Consider the following 26,934-nt stretch of genomic DNA (forward strand, 5'->3'; position numbering starts at 1 on the left):
TTTCTACCATGGATTTTTATCCATTGATTAGAATGTTCATTTTCTTTGCACTTCCTGTGTTTAGGCTGTGTTGAGCTTCTTAAATCTGTGGACTCACTGTTTTTATCAAATTTGGAAACAGATCAGCCATTAATTTTTAAAATATTTTTTCTGATTTCTTTTTCCTCTTTGGGGACTCAGATTACATTAACTTAGTCCAATTGAAGCTGTGTCCCAGTTTACTGATGCTTTATTTATATATTTTCAGTATTTTTTCTCTGTTTCACCTTATGTAAATTATATTGCTTTATCTCTAGAATCAGTAGTTATATCTTCTTTGATGTCTCATCTACTCATAAATCTGTTCAGTATACTTTTCATCTCTGTAAGCTTGATTTAACTTTTATTTATATCTCCCATGCATTTATTTTAACATGCTCAGTCTTTCCTCTAACTTTTTTGATGTCTTTGTCTACAAATACTAGCATTTCTTCATTTCTTGGTCTGTTTCTAATTGATTTTTCTTCTCATTATGGGTTGTACTTTCTGCTTCTTTTTATTCCTGGTAATTTTATTTGGATTCTGTAAATTCTGATTTTCATGTTTTTGGTTGTCCGGAGATGTTTGTATCCCTATAAACTATCCTAAGCTTTATTCTGGATACAGTTTAGTTATTTGGAAATACTATGGTTTTACTGAGGTTTGCTTTAAATTTTGTTAGGCAGGACCACATATGCCTTTAGCCTATACTTAATTTTGCCCTCTGCTGAGGCAATACCCTTCTGAATACTCTGTGATTCCTTTTGAATTATGAGGTTTTTCCACTCTGGTTGATGCAAACAAAATTTTCCCATCTGTATGTGAGTTCCTGGACTTAATCCATCTTATCCTGTTAGATACTTTATTCTCCTCCCCACCTCCAGCCTTGGGTATTATTTCTTCATATGCATGTGCTGATCAATGCTTAGCTGAAGATTTGAGAACTCTCCCTATATCTCCAGAATGCTCTCTCCTTGAAGCACTCTCCTAAGGATACTCTGCCCTGTGAACTCTATCCTCTGTATTCTTTTAGAACCCCCAGCTCTGTTTTCTCAACAAAGGGAATCTGTGAGCTCTGACTGGGATGTCCGTTTATATTCTATGGCTTGTATACCTTCTGTAGGCAGTAAGCTGGGAGCAGTCATGAGGTTCACCTCAATTGCTTTCTTTCTCAAGAATCATTATCCTTTTCTACTTGATGGTCCATATATGAAAACTTTTTTTTTTTTAAGATTTTATTTATTTATTTGACAGAGATCACAAGAAGGCAGAGGCAGGCAGAGAGAGGGGAGGAAGCAGGCTCCCTGCGGAGCAGAGAGCCCGATGTGGGCTCGATGCCAGGACCCTGGGATCATGACCTGAGCCAAAGGCAGAGGATTTAACCCACTGAGCCACCCAGGTGCCTCCATATATGAAAACTTTTATCTCATATATTTTGTCTAGTCTTTTTAATTGCACCAGTCAGGAGGGTAAGTCTAGTTCCTCTTGCTTCATTTTGGCCAGTTGGAAGTTTGAAACTTATATTCACCTGGCAGTCAAACTGATATTTTTCAAGGCAAAAAGCAAGTCAGTTTTACTTTTGTATTTAGAACCTTTCAGTGTTTCCTATTGTTCTTTTAAAAAATGAAGCTCTATTCATATGACCAAGTAATTCCACTACTGGGTGTTCAAGAAAATTAAAACACTAATTCAAAAAATGTATGCACTCCTTTGTTTATTGCAGCATTATTTACAATGGCTTAATTATGGCATCAACCCAAGTGTCCATCCATAGTGGATAAAGGACACACACACACACACACACAAACACACAGTGGAATATTACTCAGCCATAAAAAATAAAAACACATGAACAACGAAAAAAGAGACAAAAAACCAGACATTTAAATTTAGAAAACAAACTGGTGGTTACCAGAGGGGAAGTGGGTGGGAAGGGTCAGTAAAATAGGTAAAGGGGATTAAGAGTACACTTACCATGTTAAGCACTGAGTAATGTATAGAATTATTGCATCATTATATTGTATACCTGAACTTAATGTAGCACTGTATATTAATTATACTAGAATTAGAAATACTAAGTTCTGTGTAATTTGGGGCCATTTCCTTCACTGATTCTATTCAATCTTTTTTTTTTTTTAAGATTTAATTTATTTGTGAGAATGATAAGATAGCACAAGCTGGGGGAGGGGCAGAGGGAGAAGCGGACTTCCCACTGAGCAGGGAGCCCAACTTGGGACTCCATCCCAGGACTCTGAGATCATGACCTGAACCAGAGGCAGACGCTTAACCTACTGAGCCACCCAGACACCCCTGTTCTTTCCTTTTTGTTTCTCAAATGTGTGGCATATTTTGCGTTTGTGCTTATTACTCTGTCCCCTTAGAGTAGGTTTACTCCTTTCTTCACATGTTTAACCATTCTGGGTCTTTCACTTACTTATCACTTCCTTACTAGGGGCTTTTCCAACCATACCATCTGATACAGGACTTCTAACACAAGTTATCCCATCATATGATCTTGTAGCATCTATAAAGGCACTGTAACTATCTTCTTTATTTGTTTATTTCTGTATTTCTTTTATCCTTTGTTCTTATTAATAGCTATTATTATTTTCCTTAACTAGAATATAAGCTGTATTATCTCCCTACCACATAATAGGCATACATTAAATATCTGCTTAATATATATAGATAAGTCTGTCTTTATATTTTTTTAAATTTAGAGTAATAATTTCTCTGGTGTTAATGTTGTATATTATTGCATGCTATGTGTTATGCCTTTTGGTATAATATAATAGCATTATATTGCCCCAAACCCCAGTGAGACCTATGTTGATTAATAGTGTAGGATTGTGATCTGTGAACATTTGTGGGTAAAATATCTCTCCTTAACAGCAAATTGAACTTTTTTATTTCTCTGTCCACAACACATGGCATAGTGTCTGGAACACAACAAGTATACCTGCTTGTTAGGTGTTTAAAAATAACTTAAAAAATAAAATTGGAGGGGCGCCTGGGTGGCTCAGTGTGTTGGAGCCTCTGCCTTCGGCTCAGGTCATGATCTCGGGGTCCTGGGATCGAGCCCCACATCGGGCTCTCTGCTCAGCGGGGAGCCTGCTTTCCTCCTCTCTCTGCCTGCCTCTCTGCCTACTTGTGATTTCTCTGCCTACTTGTGATTTCTCTCTGTCAAATAAATAAATAAATTCTTTAAAAAAAATAAATAAGTAAAATTGGAAATCAGTCAGATTTTTAGTGGCCTATATTTCTTTTCTAAATTTCTTGGTACCTCCAATCTCTGGAACAATCCAACCCCAAGTGAATTTTTTGATCATCAGTAACAACAAATTTTGAAATATCTTGATTTCTAATTATGTCCTTTGATACTTTGATTTGATACAAGTTGGACATAAAGTAGAATTATGATTTCTGCATTAGAAAGGAACTTAAAATTTATCTAGTCTAACCTTTTCATCTAATTTGTATTTTGGCTTTATTATTTATATATGCATTTGTATCTACTTTTCTGCCTTGGTAACTTCAGAGTTGTTAGGTTGAGAAAAATCTATTATAATATTCTCATGACTATTTGATTTATGTTTAACAGGATAATCACAGTATTTAAATATCTTTATATGGTTAAATGAAGCAGAAGTATACATAGTAATTGTTCAGGTTATTCACTAGATCTTACTATAGATGATAAGACAAACTACGGGGTTTTTTTTTTGTTAATATAACAGTAAATTGAACCTATGCTAATTTTCATTTTGAAATACTGAATTAAGTGTAGATTATTTTATACTCACTAATGTACTAGAATAGTACATTAGACAGATTTTGACCCAAAGCAAATTGTGTATTTGAATTAAAAAAATTAAAACATAGTGTAGATAAGTATTAGTAGTTACTCAGTATGTTCTCTAAGAATTTAGTTGTTTTGAAATGAAAATGCTATATATTTTTCTTGCTAAATATATTTTTATTTATCTCAAAGTCCAGACAGTAGGAATTTCCTTACTGGACCTGTTGTGGTTATGGATGAAGAATGTGGAAGCATGAATGAACGAAGACAGTCAGAATTCCTTACCGAAAAACAATCAGTACAACATAATTGGGGAGAAAATAGAAGAGAGGTTTCAAATTTTCTTGCAGGTGTGAACCAGCCAACAACCAGCCTTAAATCAGAGAATTGTAACTCTTTTACTTGTGAAAATGTCATCAATTTATTAAACATAGATCAACAGAGGATAAAGAAAACGTTTGACAAGTGTGGTGATGATAGTATGGGAGATATTTGTGCAATCACAAGTTATAATAAAAATGATCCAACTGGTAGATACATTAGAAGTATTTTTTCAGATCCAGAGTTGACTGTTAGTAATTCTACTTTTAATAAAACAAGTTGTCCAGAAAAGTGTCAGCCAAACAAGAGGTATCAAGAAGAGTACCATAATAATGAAAGAAATACTCTTAGTGCATCTTTTGAAAATAATTGTTATGCATCCAGCTCTGAAAAAAAAGGTGAGTGTTATACATAGAAAACATAATCTATTGGGATTTTTTGTTTTCTGTGTGTGTGTGTGTGTGTGTGTGTAAAAATAGGAAGTTAAAAATAGAATGACATTCTTTTATAAGACTTTTTGGATCAGTAATGTTCTTCTATGTAATTTGTAAGCTTCAAATTAAAAAACAAGTAGTCTCTGTGAAGGTTTTGAATTCAACACATACTTTTATTTTTAAAGGAAAATTTAAATGTGATTACCAAGAGAAGACACCACAGAAGGGAAGTCAGAAATTCCCAGTGAATCATATGTAAGTTTTTAGGTAAATCTGGGGACTACAAATCAGGATCTAGGATGGTGCATGTTGAATGTTTGAATTGATGAAAAGTCAGTAGGCATATTGCTTTCTGGAATTGGATAGACTAGCCTCAGGGAAGGCTTCTCAGCTGTCAGAATCTTGGTAATATCAACTCATTTGAGAGGATGGTGCTCATATTTGCTATTGCAAAAATATCTGGAATCTTAGTATTAATTAAGTTTGAGAAAATTCACTTATGTGTTCAAGAAACTTGTATACTCACCAGAATGTAGTTTATTAATTTACAGTGAGGAAGAGTCAAGTCACATAATATAGGAATGCTTACTTGCATGGTAAGCATATTTTCTAACTTTTGGTTCAGCTCTCCTTGGGAAGGTTGATTGGTTAGTATAGAATCAGAGCAAGAGAGTGATAGAATTCAACGTTAATGGCATAAGCATATTAACATTTTATGGGACTGTTATTTATAGGGAATTAAACAAAATTTCTGGTTTCAGAATAGCCCAAACTTTCTTGGTAATAATTGTGATTTAGTCACATCTTGGTAACTGAAAATCACTAACTAGAATATATTTTTATTTTGAAAATACTTTCTTAAGGAAGTATTTAAAATTCCTATTTATAAAAAAGAGCATATAGTTGCTATTTTAATGGGGTTGACACAAAAAATTATTTAAAATGAAGAGTCACACCTTATTTAATAAAATCAATAAATTAGCTGCTTTGTTGTCAAATCCCCAAATATTCAGAAACTTGTGAATGAAAAACAGCATGGTAGGCCTTGAATTTTAAAATGTACTTTATGAAACTGATTTAGAACACAATTCCCAAGTCTGGCTGCAGGTCTACATCACTTGAGGGGGGTGATTTTTTAAAATTAAAAATGCCACATTTGATCCACACGTAATAAATAAGCTCTTTAGGTTGGAGCTTATGAATTGTTTTTCAAAAAAACTTCTCTTATAATTCTGACCTGAAGCCAACTTTGGAAACCATAATTTAGAGTAATAATTTTCAATAGGAAATAAGGCACACTTTAAAAGCATCTTATTTATGGTCCTTAGGTGTAATATGTCTTTGGAAGAATTGTGTTCTAAGCAGTCATGGGACTTTGGATTTGATGAGGTAAAGTACATCTTCCATTATCTTTCCAGTTAAGTCAGTTGTTGTTATGTCATATTTTATTATTGGCAGTTTACTTTGTTTTAAAGTTAGTTTTTATCAAAAAATTTCCTCTGAGATTAATATTTTTTTTTATTCTGGAGAAATTCTAGCTTGGATTTAGAAATAAAATTAACACCTTTGCAAACCTGTAATATGCTTTAAGACAAACCAATCCAGATTTTTAAAAATTTTTTAATTTTTTTATTAACATATAATGTATTATTACCTCCAGGGGTACAGGTTTGTGAATCACCAGGCTTATACACAGTATTCACCATAGCACATACCTTCCCCAATGTCCATAACCACACCACCCTCTCCTTACCCTTCTCCCCCTGGAAACTCTTTGTTTTATGAGTCAATTTAGATATTTTAAAAATTCTTTCTGTAAATTCTATAAAATTTCTTCCAAGATGAAAGCATTTAGGTTTCAGTGTGCTATGGTCAACATTGTTGTATGTTTAAGAATACTGAAAGAGCTGTAAACATTGGTTATGTAAGTTGTAACTGCTGCTTATAATAAGGGTGTGTGATTGTTACAACAGTCCAGGTTTTGTGCTAGGAGCTTTATGTACTTCATTCCTAACCTATAAGGGCTTGATTCTGTAAGAGCTTCAGTGCAAAAGAGACTCTGATTTAGAGAGATGAAATGACTTGTTCAAGATAACATACTCAAAGATTCAGACTCTTAATATTTTTTTAAATTTTATTATTTTAGAATTTATTTTAGAGAGAGAGAAAGAGAGCAGAGGGAGGTACAGAGTTAGAGGGACAAGCAGACTCCCCACTGAGCAGGACGCCCAATGCGGGGCTTGAGCCCAAGATTCTGAGCAGAAATCAAGAGTCTGATGCTCAACCGACTGAGCCACCCAGGCGCTGCTTCAGAGTCTTATTTGACACTATATTTTCTACTACACTGTTTTCTCTTTTTGTCTTCAATAAATATGCATTGACTGCATATTATGAATGCATTTAATATAATTTATTGAGTGTCTTTTATACGCTAGGTAGACACTGTGGCCACAGTGGTAAAATAACAAAAGTTTCTGTTCTTCTGATACTTAGATTCTATTATGCACGAGATGATGAAAGGTACAGAGATAAAAGGACATGGAACGTATCTTTCAGAAGTTATAGTCTAGTAGCTATACTGAAACAAACAAAAAACCTAGTGCATTTAGATACAGCTGCTCCAATTGGGGTTTTTACAAAAGGCAGCTAAAACTTAGTAAAAGACACTTCTAAGTTTTCTTTTAGGAGTTTATGGTTTCCCTTCTTAGATTTGGATCTTTAATCCATTTTGAATTCATTTTTATGTATGGTATAGGAAAAGTGGTCTGTTTTTATTTTTTCACATGAAGCGGTCCAGTTTTCCAAATATCATTTTTTGGAAAGACTCTTCCCCATTCTGTATTCTTACCTCCTTTGTTGTAGGTTAATTGACATATAGATGTGGGTTTATTTCTGTGACTCTCTATCTTGTTCCATTGATCTATGTGTCTGGTTTTGTGTCAACACCATAGTGTTTTGATTACTGTAGCTTTGTAGTCTATCTGGAAATCTGGGATTGTGATACCTTCAGTTTTGTTCTGCTCAGCCTTAGCAACATGTTTATGGCTGTGTTTCCTCAGGCAAGGGAAACAAAAGTGAAAATGAACTAAAATACACCCAAATAAAAGGCTTTTGCACAGCAAAGGAAACCACCAACAAAATAAAAAGGCAACCTGTTTAACAGGAGAAAATATTTACAAATTATATATATCCAGTAAGAAGTTAATACCCCAAATGTATTAAGAACTGATACAACTCAGCCCCAAGCAAGCAAATAATCTGATTAAAAAAATGAGCAGAAGACCTGGATGGACATTTTTCCAGTGAAGACAAACAGATGAAAAAAAAAAAACCAAAACCACATGGAAACAAACACATAAAAAAAATCTTCAATGTCACTAATTATCAGGGAAATGCAAATCAGAACCACAATGAGATACTACTTCATACCAGTCAGAATGGCCAGTATACAAAAGACAAGAAATAACAAGTGTTGAGGAGGATGTGGAGGATTAATTTCAATTTTTTATATTGGAAATACATTCTCTATCTTTTCATGAACAATATTTGCAAAACTTCTGGTTATCTGCCCTGATGCCTCAACTGCAGAAATTTAAAAGTTGCCTATGAGAGATCCTGCCCTTCAGTTTTAGCTATTGAAAGATTACTTGAATTATAAACTTATATTCTTTGATTTACTCAGTACTTGGATTCTTCTGGTGCCTAAGGTCAACTTTTTACTGCTTTGTAGAGAATGTAGTTTCATAAAATACATATCAAATTCATCCAAATAGTCATTTAGCTGTCTGTCTGGTTTACTTACACATTCTGTCATGTGCTCTGAGCAAAATGCAGCCAAAATTGAAAAGACTGCTGTTTATAATTAAGGACAGGGACCTCTAAATGACTCCTTTTTGGAGGTGCCTCATTAGCGCAGTAGGTAGCGTGTCAGTCTCATAAATGACTCCTTTTTGGTACTTGTGAAAAGGTCAAGCACCAGCATATTGGTAGGAATAAAAATTGGTGCAACCACTATGGAAATCAGTACTGAACTTAATAAAGCAAAAACAGAAATATTGTACAATCCAGTAATTCCATTACTGGGTATTTACCCCCAAAAAACAGAAATATGGGCACCTGGGTGGCTCAGTCAGTTTAGCAGCTGTCTTCGGCTCAGGTCATGATCCTGGGGTCCTGGGATCGAGCCCCACATAGGGCTTCCTGCTCAGTGGGGAGCCTGCTTCTCCCTTTGCCTATGTCCTCGCTCATGTTCTCTTTCTCATTCATTCTATCAAATAAATAAAATCTAAAACCAAAAATTTCTTAAAAACAGAAATACTAATTTGAAAAGGTATATGCATCCCAATCTTTATTGCAACATTATATGCAGTGGCCAAGATATGGAAGGAACCCAAATGCTCAGTTGATGAATGAATAATAAATTGTGGTATGTGTATGTATATATATGTGAGTATGCACACACACACAGTAGAGTGTTACTCAGCCATAAAAAAGAATGAGATCTTTCCATTTGTGACAATATGGATGCACCTAGAGAGTATTGTGGCAAATAAAAGAAATCAGAGAAAAACAAATACCATATGATTTCACTTATAGGTGGGATGTAAAAAATAAAATGAATGAGCAAACAATAAACCAAGACTTTTAAATACAGAGAACAAACTGGTGGTTGCCAGAGGGAAGGTTGATGGAGGATGGGCAAAATAGGTGAAGAGGATTATAAAGTAAATATGATATAAAATAAAATAAGTCATGGAAATGGAAAGTATAGCTTAGGAACTATTGCCAGTAATATTATAATAATGTATGATGACAGATGGTAACTGTAGTTATAGTGAGCATTGAGTAATGTGTAGAATGATTTAATCAGTATGTTGTATACCCAAAGCTAATATAAACTTTTATGTCAATTCAATAATAAATAATAAAAGACAGTTTTAAGTTTCATGGTCACTCAGAGGAAGATGTGTTAGAGGAGAAAACTTTTGATCCGGGTTGTCAGTAAATTAACCAAATGGGCAAATTACCATCATCCTTTGAAGAAAGAGCAATATAGATATAAACTAAGAGGTGAAGGAATATAGCTTCTTTTAGAAACTGTAAGTAATTTGTTTCATTCTACTTACTGTTATTGCTACTACTGTTGCATAAATTATAAGAGGTTGAGGGAAGGCAAGAAATAATTCTGGACGTTATAAAGGACCAGGTCATAAAAGACCTTGTATGACATATAATAGTTTAATTTCCTATCATCAGAGAGTCACTAAAAAAATTTTAGCAGAGGAATATGATAACATCAGGGTATTAAAAAGTTGAGTGGCATTGAGGATGGAAACAGGGAAGAGGTACGAGCAGAAGAAAGGTAAGGTTTGCCTGCCCACTGGCTGGGTAAAATCAGGACAGGTAGTTCCTACTGAGGCAGAATTAATGAAGAAACAGAAGCACACAGAGAAAACAAAAATCCATCTCCGTTGGCAGATAGTGGGGAATGGAAAGTGTAGGGGTGGTCCAAGATCTTTTTGTTGGATGTGGAAGGGAATATGAAAGAACAGGTCTTGGAGGAGTATAATAATTATTTTTATTAAGATTTAATTATATATAACAATTTATTGTTTTCAGGTGTACAACATAATGATTGATATATGTATAAATTGTGAAATAATCACCAGAATAGGTCTAGTTAACATCCATTACCATACAGCAGTTAAAAATGTGTTTTTCTTGTGATGAGAACTTTTAAGATCTACTCTCTTAGGAAGTTTCAAATATATAATAGTGATTTACTAATTTTAGTCACCATGCTGTACATTACATCATAGGACTTATTTTATAACTAGAAGTTTGTATCTTTTGACAACCTTCATCCCTTATGCCTATACTCCACCTCTAGAAAACCACCTATCTGTTCTCTGAATCTCTGAGTTTGTATTTAATTTTAATTTTTTTAGGTTACACATGTAAGTGAGATCATATGGTATTTGTTTTTCTTTGTCTAACTTAATTTCATGTAGCATAATGCCCTCAAGTTCCATTCATGTTGATGCAAATGGCAGGGTTTCCTTCTTTTAATAATATTCCATTGCATATGTATACCACATCTTCTTTATACATTTTCCCATCTAAGGATACTTAGTTCATTTCCATGTCTTAGCTACAGTAAATAATGGCAATGAAGAAGGGAGTGAGGATAATCACTTCGAATTACTGACTTCATTTCCTTTGGAAAAATGACTGGAAGTGGATTCTTTGGATCATATGGTAGTTCTGTTTTTAATTTTTGAGGATACTCTTCACTGCTTTCTATAATGGCTGACCAATTTGCATTCCCACCAGCAATACACAAGGGTTTCCTTTTCTCCACGTCCTTGCCAATACTTGTTACTTCTTGTCTTTATGGTATTAGCCATTCTAACAAGTGTGAGGTGCTGTCTCATTGGGGTTTTATTGAGTTGCATTTTCTTGATTCATGATATTGAGCACCTTTTCGTTTACCTGTTGACCATCTGTATGTCTTCTTTGGGTAAAAGTCTGTTCAATTCCTCTGCCAAGTGTTTAATTAGATTGTTGGTATTTTGCTTTGAATTGTAGGAATTCTTTACAGATTTTGGATATTAAACCATTATCAGATAAATGGTTTACAAATATTTACTCCCATTCTGTAGTTGCCTTTTCATTATGTTGATTGTTTCCTTTGCTGCGCAGAGGTTTTTTAGTTTAATGTAGTCTCACTTGTTTAGTTTTACTTCAGTTGCATTTGTTTTTGGTGTTAAATCCAGAAAATCATTCTAGATCAATGTCAAGGTGTTTTACCCCTATGTTTTCTTCTAGCAGCTTTATGGTTTTAGGTCTTGTGTTCAAATCTTTATTCCATTTTAAGTTAATTTTTGTGTATGTGTAAGATAGGGGTCCACTTTCATTATTTTGCATGTAGCTAATCAGTTTTCCTAGCACCATTTATTGAAGAGACTATACTTCCTTACTGTACAGTTTTGGCTCCTTTGTTGTAAATTAATTGGACATTATGTGTGTATTTTCTTCTTGGCTTTCTATTATGTTTCATTGGTCTTTGCCTGTTTTTATGCTAGTACCATACTGTTTTGATTACTGTAGCTTTTTATTTTTTTTTCAAGATTTTTTATTTGAGAGAGGGAGCAAGCACAAACGGGGGAGAGATAGAAGGAGAAGCAGACTCTCTTGCTGAGCAGGAAACTTAGTGCAAGGCTCGATCCTAGGACCCTGAGATCATGACCTGACCCGAAGGCAGAGGCTTAACCTCCTGAGCCACCCAGGCACCCCCGATTATTGTAGCTTTCTAATGTTGTTTGAAATTAAGGATTGTGATGCTTCTTGCTTTGTTATTTTTCAACATTACCTTGGCTATTCAGGGTCTTTTATGGTTCCGTACAAGCTTTAGGATTACTTGTTCTATTTCTGTGAAAAATATCATTGGAATTTTGATAAGCGTTGTCTTGAAACTGCTCTGGGTAGTGTGGACATTTTAACAAGATAAATTCTTTCAATTCATGAGCACAGATTATCTTCCCAGTTATTTGTGTCTTCAGTGTCTTTCTTCAGTGTCTTATAGTTTTGTGTTTACAGATCTTTTACCACTTTGGTTAGATTTATTCCTACGTATTTTATCCTTTTTGATGCAATTGTAAATGGGATTGTTTCCTTAATTTCTCTGATAGCTCATTATTAGTGTATAGAAATGCAGCTGATTTTGTGTATTGATTATGTAACCTGCAACTTTACTGAATTTATTTATTATATCTAACAGTCTTTTGGTGGAATGTTTAGGCAGTATCATGATATCTGCAAATAAAGGTAATTTTAATTGTTCCTTTCTGTTTTGGAAGCTTTTTTTTTTCTTGCCTGATTACTCTAACTAGGACTTCTAGTATCATGTTGAATGAAAGTGGCCAGAGTAGACATCCTTGTGTTATTCTTGATCTTAGAGGAAAAGTTTTGAGCATTTTACTCTGTAGTGTGATGTTAGCTATAGGCTGAACATATATGTTTTTTATTCTGTCATGGGATATTCCCTCTATCTCTTTTGTTGCAAGTTTTAATCATGAATGGATGTTGAGTTTTGTCAAATGCCTTTTCTGCATTTTTTTGAGATGATCATATGATTCTTATCCTTCAGTGTTGAACTGTCTTTACAATCCTAGAATAAATCCCACTTGATCATGGTGTATAATCCTTTTAATGTATTGTTAAATATGATTTGCTAGTATTTTCAAGATTTTTGAATCTATGTTTTCTTGTAGTGTCCTTTTCTGGTTTTTGTATCAAGATAATGCTGGCTTCATAAAATGAGTTTGGAAGTGTTCCTTTCTCCTCTATTTTCTGGAAAAGTTTTAGAGAAGGATTGATGGTAATTCTTTTTAAAATGTTTGGTAGTTTGATAGAATTCACCAGGAAGCCATTAGTTCCAGACTTTTGCTTATGGGCAAGTTTTTGATTACTAATTCAAAGTCTTTAGTAGTAATTGGTATATTCATATTTTCAATTTCTTAATGAATCAGTCTTGGTAGTTTGATTTACTGATTTCTTCTAGGTCATTCAGTTTGTTGGTGTATCGTTGTTCTTAGTAGTTTCTTATCTGTTTTTCTGTTATCAGTTATAAGATCTCTTTCATTTCTGATTTTGAGTCCTCTTTTTACCCTTTTGAGTATAGCTAATAGTTTGTAATTTTTTTTTAATCTTTTCAGACAACCAGCTCTTAGTTTCATTAATCTTTTCTATTATCTTTTTAGTTTCTGTCTCATTTATTTCCACTCTGATCTTTGTTATTTACTTTCTTCTAACTATAGGTTCAGTTCATTAGTTTCTTGAGGTATAAAGTTAGGTTGTTTGAGATCTTTCTTGTTTCTTTTTTTTTTTTTTTTAAAGATTTTATTTATTTATTTGACTGTCAGAGATTACAAGTAGGCAGAGAGGCAGGCAGAGAGAGAGAGGAGGAAGTAGGTTCCCCACCGAGCAGAGAGCCCGATGCGGGGCTCAATCCCAGGACCCTGGGACCATGACCTGAGCCGAAGGCAGAGGCTTTAACCCACTGAGCCACCCAGGCGCCCCTTTTCTTGTTTCTTAATATAGGTGCTTATCACTACAAACTTCCCATTGAGAACTGTTTTTTGCTGCGTTCCAGAGTTTTGATAGTTTGTATTTCCATTTGTTTTAAAGATTTTGTTTGTTTATTTGACAGACAGAGATCACAAGTAGGCAGAGAGGCAGGCAGATAGAGAGGAAGGGAAGCAGGCTCCCTGCTGAGCAGAGAGTCCGATGTGGGGCTCGATCCCAGCACCCTGGGACCATGACCCGAGCCGAAGGCAGAGGCCTTAACCCACTGAGCCACCCAGGTGCCCCTGTATTTCCATTTTTTATTTGTGTCAAGGTACTTAAAAATATTTTTTGATTATTTTTTTCAGCCATTGGTTGTTTAAAAACATGTTGTATAATTTCCATATGCTTATCAATTTCACAGTTTCCCTCTTGTAATTTTTATTTTCATATCATTATGATTTGAAAACATGGCTTATGTGATTTCAGTCTTCTTAAATTTATTGACTTGTTTTTTGGCCTAAAATACAATATATCATGGAAAATATTCAATATGTGCTTGAGAAGAATGTATATACTATTGCTTTTGAATGAAATGCTCTGTATATATATGTTTAGTACATCTGGTTTAAAGTGTTATTGAAGGCCAGTGTTTCTTTATTGATTTTCTGTCTGGAGGATTTATCCACTGATGAAAGTGGGGGATATTCAAGTTCCCAACTGTTACCATATTGCTGTTTCTCTCTTTAGGTCTGTTCATCTTTGCTTTATGTATTTAGATACTCTTATGTTGGACTCATATCAAATGTTGCATCTTCTTCTGGGATTCATCTCTATTTCATTAGATAATGACTTTGTCTCTTAATTACAGTCTTGTTTTAACATCTGTTTTGTCTATTTGTACCCACTCTTGTTTTCTTCTGGTATCCATTTTCATGAAATACCTTTTTCCATCCTTTCACTTTTAGTCTGTATGTGTCCTTATGTGTGAAATGAGTCTTTAGAACAGAGCATATAAATGGATTTTTTTTTAAAAAAATATCCCTTTGGCCACTCTGTATTTTTTTTTTAAAGATTTTATTCATTTATTTGACAGAGAGAGATCACAGGTAGGCATAGAGGCAGGCAGAGAGAGAGAGAGAGGAGGAAGCAGGCTCCCTGCCGAGCAGAGAGCCCGATGCGGGACTTGATCCCAGGACCCTGAGATCATGACCCGAGCCAAAGGCAGCGGCCCAACCCACTGAGCCACCCAGGCGCCCCCACTCTGTATTTTTTGATGGGAGAAATTGATTTAGTCCATCTTTGTTTTAAAAAGTTATTAATAGACTTGGGCTAATTTATATTTTGCTCATCATGTCTTGGCTGTTGTGTAATTCCTTTGTTGTTTCTTCTCTTGCTCTGTTCTCTTGTGATTTGATGATTTTCTGTAGTGTTAGAGTCATTTCTTTTTACATCTTGTTTATTTGTTGTAGGTTTTGCTTTGAGGTTACCATGAGGCTTATATAAAACAACTTCTATTGATAACAGTACATTTCAACTTGATATAAAACTTAAAGTCAAATGCATTCTAAAGCTCTGTAGTTTTACTACCCCTCAACATGTTATGTTTTTGATGTCACAACTTCTTTTGGTCTTAGTATTTATTAACAAATTATTGTAGTTGTTTTTATTACTTTTGTCTTTAACATTCAAACTAGCTTTATAAGTGATTAACCTACCCCCTTTACAACATTATTTTGAATTTTAGTATATATTTACCTTTACCAGTAAGTTTATACTTTCATATGTTTTCCTGTTACTAATTGAGACCTTTTATTTCAGCTTTAATAAATGCCTTTAACATTTCTTATAAAGCCAAGTCTAGTGATGAATTCTTTAGCTTTTTACTTATCTGGGAAACTCTTTATCTCTCCTATTTGGAAGGACAGCTTTGCTGGGTAGAATACTCTTCGTTAGTAGTTTTTCCTTTCAACATTTTGAATATGTCATGCCACTTTCTTCTGGCCTGGAAGTTTCTGTTGAAAAATCTGATGATAGTTTTGTGGGGTTTACCTGTATATAATGAGGTTTTTTTTTTGTTTGTTACTTTAAAAAATATCTTCTTATAATTTAATTGTAAAAACATAATTATGTGTCTTGTTGTGGTTTCTTTGTGTTCAGCTTATTTGGAACTCTGTTTCCTTCCCCAGGTTAGGGAAGTTTTTGGTCATAATTTCAAGTAAGTTTTCTGTCTCTGCTCCTTTTCCTTTGGGGCTCCGATAATATGAATACTGATTTATTTGATACTGTTCCGTAAGTCCCTTATACTCTTGTCACTTTTTTAAAATTCCTTTTGTTGTTGCTCCTCTGATTTGAAATTCCACTGCCCTTTCTTTGAGTTCCTGATCCTTCCTTTGGCTTCATCAAGTTTTCTGTTAATCCTTTTATTATATTTCTTAGTTCAATTACTATATTCCTCAGCTCTTTGATTTCTGTTTGGTACTTTCTTGTATTTTCTGTTTCTTTATTGAAATTCTCACTTGGTTCTTGCATTATTCTCCTGACCTCAGTGAGAGCATTTTTATGACTGTTATTCTGAACTCTTATTGGAAAATCACTTATCACTTATCTTCATTTCACGGAGGTCTTTTTCTAAGACTTTATCTTGTTCTCTTGTTTGTAACATATTGTTCTGTGTCTTCATTTGCTTGGACTCTCTGTTAGTTTCTGTGTGTTGGATAAAACAGATGCCTCAGGGGCACCTGGGTGGCTCAGTGGTTTAAAGCCTCTGCCTTCGGCTCAAGTCATGATCTCAGGGTCCTGGGATCGAGCCCCACATCGGGCTCTCTGCTCCACGGGGAGTCTGCTTTTTCCTCTCTCTGCCTGCCTCTCCACCTACTTGTAATCTCTGTCTGTCAAATAAATAAATACAATCTTTTAAAAAAAAAAAAAAGACTCCTCTCTTAGTCCTGAAGTTGGGGCCTTAAGTGGGAAATAAAACCTGTGTTTCAACCCTGCCCTATCTCTTGGTGTCTCGCAAACCTTTGTGATTTTCCAAGTAGCCTACTTTATTTTTAGTAGTTCCTGGTAGTTGAGGGTATGCCAAAACCTGCCTGTGTCCCAATGGGAAGGATCTCAATCAGGACTCAGATTATGTTTGATTGGAAGCTGCACCCTTAGGTGGAAACTTTTAAAGTATGCAGATGTACCTCTTTCATGGCAGACTCTGAGATGGGCATCTGTCTGTTCCTTCTGCACTAAGCCCTGGTATGATAGCCAGTTAAGAAGTGTTTCTTTGTTTGCTGTCATCCTGTTGAATCTGTGAACCCAAGCCCTGCTAGCCATCAGAACCAGGCTATCAAAGACAGTGTCCTCAGGGCAGCAGTCACAAAAGCTGGGATGCTGGGTGTTTCTATAAGCTCCTTTCTTGGAGACACCAGAAGTCTGGGCAGAGAGAGTATGAGGATGGTACATGCTGGCCTCCACAAGATCTAGAGAGGATTTCAGGTGGCCACTAGATGTGTGTTTAATTAGAAGCTTGCCCCTCTGGCCAAGGTATGAAGATAAGCTAATATAGGCCTCTTTCAGAGAAAAATGGATATTTCAGTCAGCTGCCTCATCACTGCTCCCTGGATATGTAGCTGGCTAAGAACTCTTTTTCTGTTTGTTAAAGTCCTGTGGGACTTGCATACATAAAGCCCCATTGGCTATCAGAGCTGATGATCAAGGGACATCCCATGGTGGTAGGGGTTCTAGATGTGTGTACTGGGAGTGTTTCCAGGCAGTACCCACGACCTGGAAAAAAGCAGAAGGAGAGTGTGAGGATGGTGCCTGTTGGGCTCTACAGTCTTTGGAGAGTATTTTAGTAAGCCTTTAGATGTGTGTTAAATTAGAAGCCTATCACATAAAATATGTAGTAGCAGAGCAAAAACAGTATAAATGCAGTAGAAAACTGATTCAGAAAACAGGAAAAGTGGAATTACGGAGTTACTGATCCATACCAATCAAGAAACCCAGCTTGGCAGGCATTGTGAAAAGGCTTGTTCTCCTGGGGTATGGGAGAAGTTCTTTGAATAATTTAATTTCTTCTCTTTGGGATGATCTTTTCTATCATTTATCCTCTATAAACAGATCTGAGATAGGTATTGGTTTATGTACTTATGAACTAGCTGTCTCAACTTTTGTGTTGTGGTGCGAGTTTGGGGCTTGAGTGTTTTAAGAGTTGAATATAGAATACTTTTTAAATGAGTGAATAGTGAGGTAGAGAAGAGGCTCTGCTCCATAAAGTTATTCAGAACCCCAAGTTGATGGGGGCTTTGCTGTCTTTAACTGGTGGTTTCCACATTTATATTATATGTTGATATCAGATAGCAGAAGAGAAACAGAAGTAGAGGATTGTGGAGAAAACTTTTAGAGCCAGGAGTAGTAGTGGTGTACACCACTTTTGCCCGTGACCAGAATTTAAATCACATGTCCAAACCAACTCCAAGGGAGGCTAGAAAATGTGGTCTAGCTGTATGCATAAGAGGAAAGGGAAATAGTTTGGTGAACAGCTGGACAGTTTCTTCTTTATCCTGCTTGTCTTTATTAAAACACTCTGTCTTACCAACAGAGAATATATGTTTTTCTAAGTCCATGATACATTTGCAAATACAATAAATAAGTCATAAATTTTGAGACTTTTCTAAGGAGAGATTTATAGTCACATTCTCTAATAATTCATTAAGTTGGAAATCAACAACAGAAGATGCTTCACCTCCCTTACCTTCTTGGAAATTAAACACTCTGGGTTTTAAAAGAGGGAAAAAAAAGGAAATAAATAGAACTTACATAGAAATTGATAAAAATGAAAACCAGTGCTTTGTTCTACAGAAAATTTATGCCTTGTGGGCTTTTATTATTTAAGAAACTTGAAGATGCATAAACTGATATCCAACTTAAGTTATCCAGTTTAACAGAATAAATCTCCAGATTGCTTTTATATTTCTATCTCTTTGAATTTCATTTATTGTGATTACCTCAGGCCTTTTCTTTCCATCAGTTTTCTTAGCAAGTGTCTATTCTGTTGCTTGCTGTTTCAAAACACATTTAAAATTTTATTTTATTGTTCATCAGGCAAATTTTCTTTGTAGTTTTAAGATCATCTTTGTTGAACTAAAGTAATATAAAGGAAAAGTATTGTAAAATGAATTGGTGAGATTAAAAGGGAGATATGAGTAGGTATTAACTACTTATACTTGGAAGTTAAAATTTTGTTTTTCTTCTAGATTCTGATGGAAGGAAGAGGAACCTGTTCTTTAGAAGACAGATCAACATCTGCTAAGAAAATCTGTCAGTGTAACTAAAATGAATTTTTTATTCTTAAAAAAAAAACCACCAACAACTAACATTTAAATGCGAATCAGTTAAATTTTGATTTTTTTTCAGATTTTTGCCAACCAATATTTCATAGATATTTAAGAATATACTGGCAATGCAACTGATTCTTTTAAAATTGCTCTTACCTTTTATAAGATACATTATACATAAATATATGTAATGTATAAATACAGTTTAGTGAATAATAAAACTGATACCCTTGGATATACTTTGTAGCTTAAGAAATAAGGTATACTTAGTACTTTTGAAGCTCTTCTCAATTGCATTTCCTATCCTGCCACCTAGAGGTAACTGTTATCCTGAATTTATTTTTGTGATCTCCCAGTCTTTTCCATTGCTTGGTTTTGAACTTTCTACAAATTGAGGCAAACTCCACATATTTTTCTGCAATTTGCTTTTTCTTTGTTGTTGTTTACTCAGTAATGTATTTTGAGATTTGTTTACTTTGATAGTTGTGATTCTAGTTCATATCATTTGTTTACTACTTTAAGCCTTCTATTTTGTGAAATGTAGTACCACATCTTTTTTTGTTTGTTTTTCTTTTTCTTTTTTTGATTATTTTTATTAATATATAATGTATTGTTTGCCTCAGGGGTATAGGTCTGTGAATCATCAGGCTTACACATTTCATAGCACTCACCATAGCACATACCCTCCCCAGTGTCTATAACCCAACCACCCTCTTCCTACAAACCCTCAGTTTGTTTTGTGAAATTAAGAGTCTCTTATGGTTTGTCCCCATCTTGAGCCTATCTTGTTTCATTTTTTCTTTCCCTATTCTCCAAAACCTCTACCCTGCCTCTCAAATTCTTCAGATTGGAGAGATCATATGATAATTGTCTTTCTGTGGTTTATTTCACTCAGCATAATATCCTCTAGTTCCATCCACATCATTGCAAATGGCAAGATTTCATTTCTTTTGAGGCTGCACACTATTCCATTGTATATATATATACCACATCTGTGTACATACCACATGTGAGATAGATAGATAGATAGATCTATCTATCTATCTATCTATCTATCTATCTCACATCTTCCATTCATCTGTTGATGCACATCTATAGTTCTTTCCATAGTTTGGCTATTGTGGACATTGCTGCTGTAAACATTTAGGTGCATGTGCCCCTTCAGATCACAAAATTTGTATTTTTAGGGTAAATACCTAGTAGTGTGATTGTTGGGTCATAGGGCAGTGCAGTTTTCAGCTTTTTGAAGAACCTCCATGCTGTTTTCCTGAGTGGCTGCACCAGCTTGCATTCCCACCAACAGTGTAGGAGTGTTCCTCTTTCTCCACATCCTCGTCAACATCTATCATTTCCTGGCTTGTTAATTTTAGCCATTCTGACTGGTGTGAGTTGGTATCTCATTGTGGTTTTGATTTGTATATCCCTGATGCCAAGTGATGTTGAGCACTTTTTTGTGTGTCTGTTGGCCACCTGGGTGTCTTCTTTGCAAAAAGGTCTGTTCATGTCTTCTGCCCATTTCTTGATTATTTGTTCTTTGGGTGTTGAGTTTGATAAGCTCTCTATAGATTTTGGATACTATTCCTTTATCTGATATGTCATTTGCAAATATCTTCTTCTTCCATTCTGTCAGTTGTCTTTTGGTTTTGTTGACTGTTCCCTTTGCTTTGCAAAAGCTTTTGATCTTGATGAAGTCCCAGTAGTTCATTTTTGCCCTTGCTTCCCTTGCCTTTGGTGATGTTTCTAAGAAGAAGTTGCTGTGGCTGAGGTGGAAGAGGTTGCTGCCCGTGTTCTTCTCAAGGATTTTGATGGATTCCTATCTCATGTTAAGGTCTTTCATCCATTTTGAGTCTATTTTTGTGTGTGGTATAAGGTAATGGTCCAGTTTCATTCTTCTGCTTGTGGGTCCAATTTTCCCAACACCATTTGTCGAAGAGACTATCTTCTTTCTATTGGACATTCCTTCTTGCTTTGTTAAAGATTACTTGACCGTGAGGGTCTATTTCTGGGCTCTCTATTCTGTTCCATTGATCTATGTGTCTGTTTTTGTGCCAGTACCTTACTGTCTTGATGACGACAGCTTTGTAATAGAGCTTAAAGTCTGGAATTGTGATACCACCAACTTTGGTTTTCTTTTTCAACATTCCTCTGGCTATTCAGGGTCTTTTCTGATTCCATATAAATTTTAGGATTATTTGTTCCATTTCTTTGAAAAAAATGGGTGGGATTTTGATAGGGATTGCATTAAATGTGTAGATTGCTTTAGGTAGCATAGACATTTTCACAGTATTTGTTCTTCCAATCTATGAGCATGGAGCGTTTTTCCATTTCTTTGTGTCTTCCTCAATTTTTTTCATGAGTACGTTATAGTTTTCTGAGTACAGATTCTTTGCCTCTTTGGTTAGGTTTATTCCTAGGTGTCTTATGGTTTTGGGAGCAATTGTAAATGGGATCGACTCTTTAATTTCTCTTTCTTCAGTTTTGCTCTTGGTGCATAGAAATGAAACTGATTTCTGTGCATTGATTTTATATCCTGACACTTTACTCAAATCTGTATGAGGTCTAGCAGTTTTGAAGTGGAGTCTTTTGGGTTTTCCACATAAAGTGTCATATCATCTGCAAAGAGTGAGTTTGACTTCTTCACATGCCTTTTTATATCTTTTTGATCTCTGATTGCTGAGGCTAGGACTTCTAGTACTTTGTTGAATAGCAGTGGTGAGAGTGGACATCCCTGCCGTGTCCCTGACCCTAGCGGAAAGCTCTCAGTTTTTCTCCATTGAGAATGATACTTGCTATGGGTTTTTTGTAGATGGCTTTGATGATATTGAGATTTGTACCCTCTATCCCTACACTTTGAAGAATTTTGATCAAGAAGAGATGCTGTACTTTGTCAAATGCTTTTTCAGCATCTATTGGGGGTATCATGTGGTTCATGTTCTTTCTTTCACTAATGTATTGTATCACATTGAGTGATTTGCGGATGTTGAACCAACTTGCAGCCCAGAAATAAATCCCACTTGGTCATGGTGAACAATCCTTTTAATGTACTGTTGGATCCTATTGATTAGTATTTTGGTGAGAATGTTTGCATCCATGTTCAACAAGGATATTGGTTTGTAATTCTTTTTGGTAGGGTCTTTGTCTGGTTTGGGGATCAAGGTAATGCTGGCCTCATTAAATGAGTTTAGAAGTTTTCCTTCCATTTCTGTTTTTTGGAAACAGTTTCAGGAGAATATTTATCCTCTAAATGCTTGGTAGAATCCCCTGGGAAGCCATCTGGCCCTGGGTTCTTGTTTGTTGGGATATTTTTGATGACTGCTTCAATCTCCTTACTGGTTATGGGTCTGTTTAGGTTTTCTATTTCTTCCTGGTTCAGTTTGGTAGTTTATATGTCTCTAGGAATGCATCTGTTTCTTCCAGATTGTCAAATTTGCTAGTGTATAGTTGCTCATAATATGTTCTTTTAATTGTTTGTATTTCTTTGGTGTTGGTTGTGATCTCTCCTTTTTCATTCATGATTTTATTAATTTGGGTCCTTTCTTTTTTCTTTTTGGTAAGTCTGGCCAGGGGTTTATAGATCTTACTAATTCTTTTAAAGAACAAGCTTCTAGTTTTGTTGATCTGCTCTACTGTTCTTTTGGTTTCCATTTCATTGATTTCTGCTCTGATCTTTATGACTTCTCTTCTCCTGCTCAGTTTAGGCTTTTTTTGCTGTTCTTTCTCTAGCTTCTTTAGGTGTAGGGTTAGGTTGTGTACTTGAGATCTTTCTTGTTTCTTGAGAAAGGCTGTATCACTATATACTTTCTTCTCAGGACTGCCTTTGCTGTGTCCCAAAGATTTTGAACAGTTGTGTTTTCATTTTCATTTATTTCCATAATTTTTCTTCAGTTCTTCTTTAATTTACTCATTGACCCATTCTTTCTTTAGTAGGATGCTCTTTACCTTCTATGTATTTGAGTTCTTTCCAGCTTTCCTTTTGTGATTGAGTTCTACCTTCAGAGCATTATGGTCTGAAAATATGCAGGGAATGATCCCAATCTTTTGGTATCAGTTAAGACCTGATTTGTGACCCAGGATGTGCTCTATTCTGGAGAATGTTCCATGTGCACTAGAGAAGAATGTGTATTCTGTTGCTTTGGAATGGAATGTTCTGAATATATCTGTGATGTCCATCTGGTCCAGTGTGTCATTTAAAGCCTTTATTTCCTTGTTGATCTTTTGCTTGGGTGGTCTGTCCGTTTCAGTGAGGGGGGTGTTAAATTCCCCTATCATTACTGTATTATTGTTGATGTGTTTCTTTGATTTTGTTATTAATTGGTTTATATAATTGGCTGCTCCCATGTTAGGGGCATCGATATTTAAAATTGTTAGATCTTCCTGTTGAACAGACCTTTCAAGTGTGATATAGTGTCCTTCCTCCTCTCTTATCATAGTCTTTGCCTTAAAATCTAATTTATCTGATATAAGGATTGCCACCCCAGCTTTCTTTAGATGTCCAGTAGCTTGATAAATTGTTTTCCACCACCTCACTTTAAATCTGGAGGTGTCTTTTGTGTCTTGGAGACAGAATATCGATGGGTCTTGTTTTTTTATCCTTTCTGATACCCTCTGTCTTTAGATTGGGGCATTTAGCCCATTTACATTCAGGGTAACTATTGAAAGATATGAATTAGTGCCATTGTATTGCCTGGAAGGTGACTGGGATGGTAAATTGTCTCTGTTCCTTTTTGGTCTACTACTTTTAGGCTCTCTCTTTGCTTAGAGGACCCCTTTCAATATTTTCTGTAGGGCTGGTTTGGTGTGTGCAAATTCTTTTAATTTTTGTTTGTCCTGAAGCTTTTTATCTCTCTCATTTTCAGTGCCAGCCTAGCTGGATATAGTATTCTTGGCTGTATATTTTTCTTGTTTAGTGCTCTGAATATATCATGCCAGTCCTTTTTGGCCTGCCGGGTGTCTGTGATAAGTCTTCTGCTAATCTAATATTTCTACCATTGTATGTTACAGACTTCTTGTCCCATGCTGTTTTCAGGATTTTCTCTTTGTCACTAACACTTGTTTGTTTTACTATTAGATTATGGGGTGTGGACTTATTTTTTTTGATTCTGAGGGGAGTTCTCTGTGCCTCCTGGATTTTGATGCTTGTTCCCTTTGCCATATTAGGGAAATTATCTACTATAATTTGCTCCAATATACCTTCTGCTCCTCTCTCTCTCTCTCTTCCTCTTCTGGGATCCCAATTATTCTAATACTTTTTCATCTTATGGTATCACTTACCTCTCGAATTCTCCCCTTGTGGTCCAGTAGTTGTTTGTTTCTTTTTCCTCAGCTTCTTTATTCTCTTTCATTTGGTGTTCTATATCACTAATTCTCTCTTCTGCCTCATTTATCTTAGCAGTAAGAGCCTCCATTTTTGATTGCACCTCATTAATAGCTTTTTTGTTTCAAATTGTTTAGATTTTAGTTCTTTTATTTATCCAGAAAGGGATTTTTATTTCTCCAGAAAGGGATTCGCTAATATCTTCCATGCCTTTTTTGAGCCCAGCCAGCACCTTGATAATTGCCATTCTGAACTCTACTTCTGACCTATTGCTAATGTCCGTATTGGGTAGGTTCCTAGCTGTTGGTACTGCCTCTTGTTCTTTTTTCTTTTTTTTTTTTTTTGTGGTGAGTTATTCTGCCTTGTCATTTTATTCAGGTACAGATATATGTAGGAGTGAATAAAATATTGAAAGGGTGGCAAAGACCCCAGAAAAATATACACTAACCAAATCAGAAGAGACCCCAAAACCGGGGGAGAAGAAAGGGGAAAAAAATATATATATATACGTGTGTGTGTGTGTGTATATGTATATTTGGTTAGTGTATATTTTTTATACACACACACATACATATACGCACATACCTATATATTAGACGTGAATAGAACAGAGCCACCCACTTGATTTTGGGTGTATTCTGGTCTCTTAGAAGAAGCTACCTCCCAAAATTTTAAAGAAAGGAAAATTTATATGTAAACAAAAATAAGGATAAACACAATGAAGGGATGGAATATGAATGTAAAGATCAACATTTTAAAAAGATTCTAAAAAGGAATTGATAAGTTGGTTGGAAAAAGGAGGAAAAAAAGAGAGAATGTGATCAGACTGGAGACTAGATTTAGGGTATATTTTGATCTCTTAGAAGAAATTGTGTCCCAAAATTTAAAGGAAAAAAACCGATGTGTATACAAAATACAAGGTTAAATACAATGAAGGGATAAAATATGACTATAACAATGAAAATTTTAAAAGTTTTTTTTTTAAAAAAGGTATTAAGATGAAATAGTTAAACGTTAAGAGAGGAAAGGAAAATTTTTAAAATAGCATAAAAAAATTTTAAAAATTTTAACTTTGTAAGACTAGAGGATCATGGGTAAGATGCCATGAATTCTATGCATTGTTTTCCCCTAGCTCTGGAGTTCTGTAGTTCTGTAGTTCTCATTGATCAGTGATCTTGGTCTTGGCTGGATGTTCTTGCTGATCTTCTGGGGGAGGGGCCTGTTGCAGAGATTCTCAAATGTCTTTGCCTGAGGCGGAATTGTACCACCCTTGCCAGGCTAAGTAATATGCTCGGGTTTGTGCTCAGGTTCCCTGAACACTTTTCGTTGAGCTTTGGAGAATGGCAGTGAAAGTGGCGGCCTCCCAATCTCCTGCTGAGAGGAGCTGAGAGGTCAGGGCTTTACTCCTCAGTGTGGCTTCAGAGAAAAGCAGTCAGTCACTCCTGTCTCCCTGGTCTCTGGCTGCACTCCGTGCTCACCTGGCCTGTGACTGAGCATTTCTATCTCTGGTGCATGTCCCTGTTTGGAGTCTCCAAACGCAGCAGGTTCCTGCAGCACTCCTGTGCTGCTCCTCCCTGAGGAGGAAGGTGAGTCTCCCTGGATCTGCCACTTGTGGGATCCCTGCTTAAAACGCATTGGCCCGACTGTGCCTTGGATCATGGCTTAAGGTAACCCTGAGCTGAGAGCTCAGTCCTCGGCTCCGTCTCTGTAGCTGGGTTCCTTGCTCTGATACCTGCTGTGCCATACTCAAACACCCCCAATCTTTCTGTGACCCTGTGGGTCCTGAGACAACGCAGACTTCTAACTAAAAGTTCTGATTTTGTGCTCCTTTGCTCCACCACTTGCCAGGAGCTGGCCCCTCCCCACGCGGTCTGTCTTCCCATTGGTTCGGATTCACTTCTCTGCATGTCCTACCTTGCAGAAAGTGGTCAATTTTCTGTTGCTAGAATTGCTGCTCCTCTTCTCTTCTATCTCCTGTTGACTTTGTAGGTGTTTGGAATGATTTGATAACTATCTAGCTGAACTCCTGGGACCTAATGCTGTTTCAGTCTGTTACTCCTCTGCCAGTTTGCTCGAGATAGCCTGTAGTACCACATCTTATTTATACATCCTCTGGCAGTGATTATTTAGGTTGTTTGGCTATTTTGATATGATAAATAGTGCTTCTTTGGCAATTCTTGGTATTTCTCTTGGCACACACACATAAAAATTTGCTCTATGATGCAGCTCTAGGAGCAGAATTGACTAGTTCATATGATTTGAATATTTTTACTTCTTCCAGGTAATGCAAAATTACTTTCCAAAGTCGTGCCATTTAAAATTTTCACTATCAAGAGGTAGAAGTTTTAGTTGTTATATATTCTAACTCCAGGTCAGCTTTTATCAATGTTGGCAAACTGAAATCTCACTATGATTTTAATTTATATTTTCCTAATTATTAATTTGGTAGATTGACCATCCATGTTTCATCTGTGAAATGCCTTTCACATCTGTTGCCCATATTTCTTTTAAGAAGTTTGGCTTTTCTTATGGGATGTGTCTTTTATATATCTTTATGTGTCTATCCTATATATTTTTATAGATCCTAGGTGGTAATTGGTTGTAGGCCTATGTGTAGGAAATACTCAATATTTGAGTGTTCTTTTTATTCTATGC

General features: G+C 35.6%; 1 protein-coding gene across 5 annotated transcripts in view; it reads left to right on the plus strand.

Moving 5' to 3' along the window:
• The window catches only part of C6H12orf40 (chromosome 6 C12orf40 homolog), a 134,387-nt gene that overhangs the window by 63,272 nt on the left and 44,181 nt on the right, over positions 1–26,934 (plus strand). For 3 of the 5 annotated variants that reach the window (XR_004286905.1, XM_032347768.1, XM_032347767.1), the window contains exons 7-9: positions 4,010–4,536; positions 4,758–4,827; positions 5,901–5,961. Coding sequence is in view for 4 of the 5 variants with exons in the window: in XM_032347768.1 (XP_032203659.1) it covers positions 4,010–4,536; positions 4,758–4,827; positions 5,901–5,961 (658 nt within the window). In the remaining variant the exon portion in view is untranslated. Of the gene's footprint in view, positions 1–4,009; positions 4,537–4,757; positions 4,828–5,900; positions 5,962–18,884; positions 18,949–26,934 lie in introns of all 5 variants that reach the window. The other 2 variants (XM_032347769.1, XM_032347766.1) reach the window with 1 other exon arrangement.

This window comes from Mustela erminea, chromosome 6 (assembly GCF_009829155.1).
Source record: "Mustela erminea isolate mMusErm1 chromosome 6, mMusErm1.Pri, whole genome shotgun sequence".
NCBI lineage: Eukaryota > Metazoa > Chordata > Mammalia > Carnivora > Mustelidae > Mustela > Mustela erminea.